The 2389-nt window shown below is 44.1% G+C and overlaps 1 protein-coding gene across 1 annotated transcript; it reads left to right on the forward strand.

Annotated features, from left to right (window-relative positions):
• Positions 1-356: 356 nt before the first annotated feature.
• Positions 357-2073, forward strand: LOC134983394 (putative nuclease HARBI1). The gene is made up of 3 exons (XM_063949091.1): positions 357-1331; positions 1420-1791; positions 1876-2073. Coding segments are annotated over exons 1-3 (1137 nt in total). The 5' UTR covers positions 357-568; the 3' UTR covers positions 1878-2073.
• Positions 2074-2389: the final 316 nt, after the last annotated feature.

Below are 2389 nucleotides of genomic sequence, written 5' to 3' on the forward strand. Positions count from 1 at the left end.
AATCAATTCGCCTATGCAGTACAGTACTTTTTCGCAAAAAAACGGACATTCAGAATTCGACTTTTGTCAATTCGACTTTTTTCGCATTCGACTTTTCTGCAATGGTACAGATGCTGCAATTCGCCCCAAGCATATTCAATTCAAGTTTGGAAATTCGCCTGCAGTACTTTTCGACCGCAAATTCGCCTATTTCAGTCCGCCTCAGTTGACTGGCGGGTTCTCAAAAAAATTTTTTAGAACATCATTTTTTGGGATATTTGAGGATTGCTAGTAGCATATCTATTTATATTTGAAAGGATTATCTACTTGGTTTGTCTTTTTTGGCTTCACAAGTATTATTTAATTGATTTTTTAAAGGAATATTTTTTTCTTCAATCTCCTGAGGGAATTTTACCCATGATTCCACAGTTTTACCCAGGATACACTTCTGCAAAGCCCCTCCTATCTCCTCACTCCTGGGTTTGAGACTACAGGGAGAAGGAGCCATTTTACAGTCAGCTCTGTGGAATCGTTTTTTTAGGAAAATCCCTGCGTTTTAAAACACATTCCTATTTTTGTACTGACTACAATGATGGAGCCTTTTTCTGACCAGATTGTGTTGTTCATGCTGGCTGCAAGCTTGATGGAGGAAGAAAGTGCAGATGAACATCAGGATCCAGGTCAGCAAATGTCTGCATTGGGTGAGCCAGTATTGCGGGTTTCATTTCCACGTCCACGCCAGTATCGCACTAGGCGTGAACTGGAGGATCTCAGCGAGTTCGAGGTGATACAAAATTATCGCTTATCGACTCGCGACATATATTCGCTGTACGCTCTGTTGGAGGCCGACTTGGAACCTCGGGCACGGTCAAATCGTGCAATCAGCGGTTTTCAGAAACTGCTGGGGACGTTACATTTTTTGGCGTCAGGCACATTCCAGCCTACACTGTCTCAAACATGCGGTTTTTCTCAGTCGACACTGTCGCGCTGTATAACCCAAGTCATTAGGGCTTTCCGCAAATTGACGATCCAGTACATCACATTTCCAGAGACGGACAGCGAATGTCGTGAGATCAAATTAGGCTTTTTCAACAAATACAAATTTCCCAATGTGCTGGGCGCGATTGACTGTACCCACGTGCAGATCAGACCGCCACGGAATTCAGAGGAATGTTTTCGGAACCGAAAACAGTTCCATTCCCTGAACGTGCAGGCGGTCTGTGATGTCAACATGAGATTTTTGAACATTTTTGTGGGATTTCCTGGATCATCTCACGACTCCTTCATCCTAAGCCAGTCATCGCTGTTTGACAAATTCGAAACAGGAAACATGCCTGGTGGCTGGCTGTTAGGTATGTATTTTCATTTTTTTATTATTTTATTATTATTTTTTTTATTATTTTTTACAAGTACCTAACATTTTTTTTATATTTTCTATAGGCGATGCGGGTTATCCAAACAAACCGTGGCTGTTGACCCCATTGTCTAATCCTGTTGGTAGAGCAGAAAAACGTTACCAAGAGAAACACATTGCATCGAGGGGAGTAATTGAGCGTGCCTTCGGTGTACTTAAAAGCCGGTTTCGATGTTTAGACACTTCCGGCGGTGCTCTTTTGTACTCACCGTCGAAGGTTTGCGGCATGGTAAATGCATGTTGTATTTTACACAACATATGTGTCGCAAACCGTTTGCCGGTGACTCTTCGTCGTAGTGCTTTCCTACGCGGGAACCGGTCTTCTGCTCTACCGGTGGGTATGGGCGAAGGAGAAGATTCCCGGCGGACAGTGATACAAAATTTTTTTGCAGTTACCTGTGAGTATACTGACAACATTTGTATTATCGTGTAAACTGACATTGGATTTTTTTTAAAAAAACCTCTTCATTTATCTATTACAGAGTTTTACATCCTGTTGATGTATATCCCCAGGCCGTGTTTATACAGTTTGTTCCCCCCTGTTTTATCCTGTTTGGTTACCGCAAATATTTGACCCTTTTATCCAACTCTACCATGGGCGACCTAATGGTGATGTGGACCTGACCCTCCGCCATGTAGCAGACAACCCCCTCAGGTGAGATGGATTGCCCAGAACTCCCTTTGTCCAAAATCACCCTGGCATGTCCAAAGTGCAGCCCTCCGGCATTGGCAAGACTGCACATCCAAACATTCCCTCCTGATACACCAATGCTGGTCAGGGAATGTTTGGATGTGTAGTGATGCAAGTGCCGGAGGGTTGCATTTGGGCCGCTGTAACCCGCTTGGGTTGTGTGGACTGTTGTATGTACCTCTTTTTCCCAGTCCCAGGGTGACCCTATCACCCATATCTGGAAGCTCAAACTGTTCTCTTCCACAGGTCCTGCGATGTATCTTCCCAAGTGGCGTGGATGTGAGGAGACACGACATTTCACCCGA

This window comes from Pseudophryne corroboree (genome assembly GCF_028390025.1).
Source record: "Pseudophryne corroboree isolate aPseCor3 chromosome 3 unlocalized genomic scaffold, aPseCor3.hap2 SUPER_3_unloc_14, whole genome shotgun sequence".
Taxonomy (NCBI): domain Eukaryota; kingdom Metazoa; phylum Chordata; class Amphibia; order Anura; family Myobatrachidae; genus Pseudophryne; species Pseudophryne corroboree.

What these genes read in the sequence shown, in the direction of transcription:
- LOC134983394 (XM_063949091.1), top strand. Translation starts at nt 569, where the DNA reads ATGATGGAGCCTTTTTCTGACCAGATTGTGTTGTTCATGCTGGCTGCA. An exon ending in GCCTGGTGGCTGGCTGTTAG is followed by an intron (nt 1,332 to 1,419) that starts GTATGTATTTTC and finishes TATTTTCTATAG; the next exon opens with GCGATGCGGGTTATCCAAAC.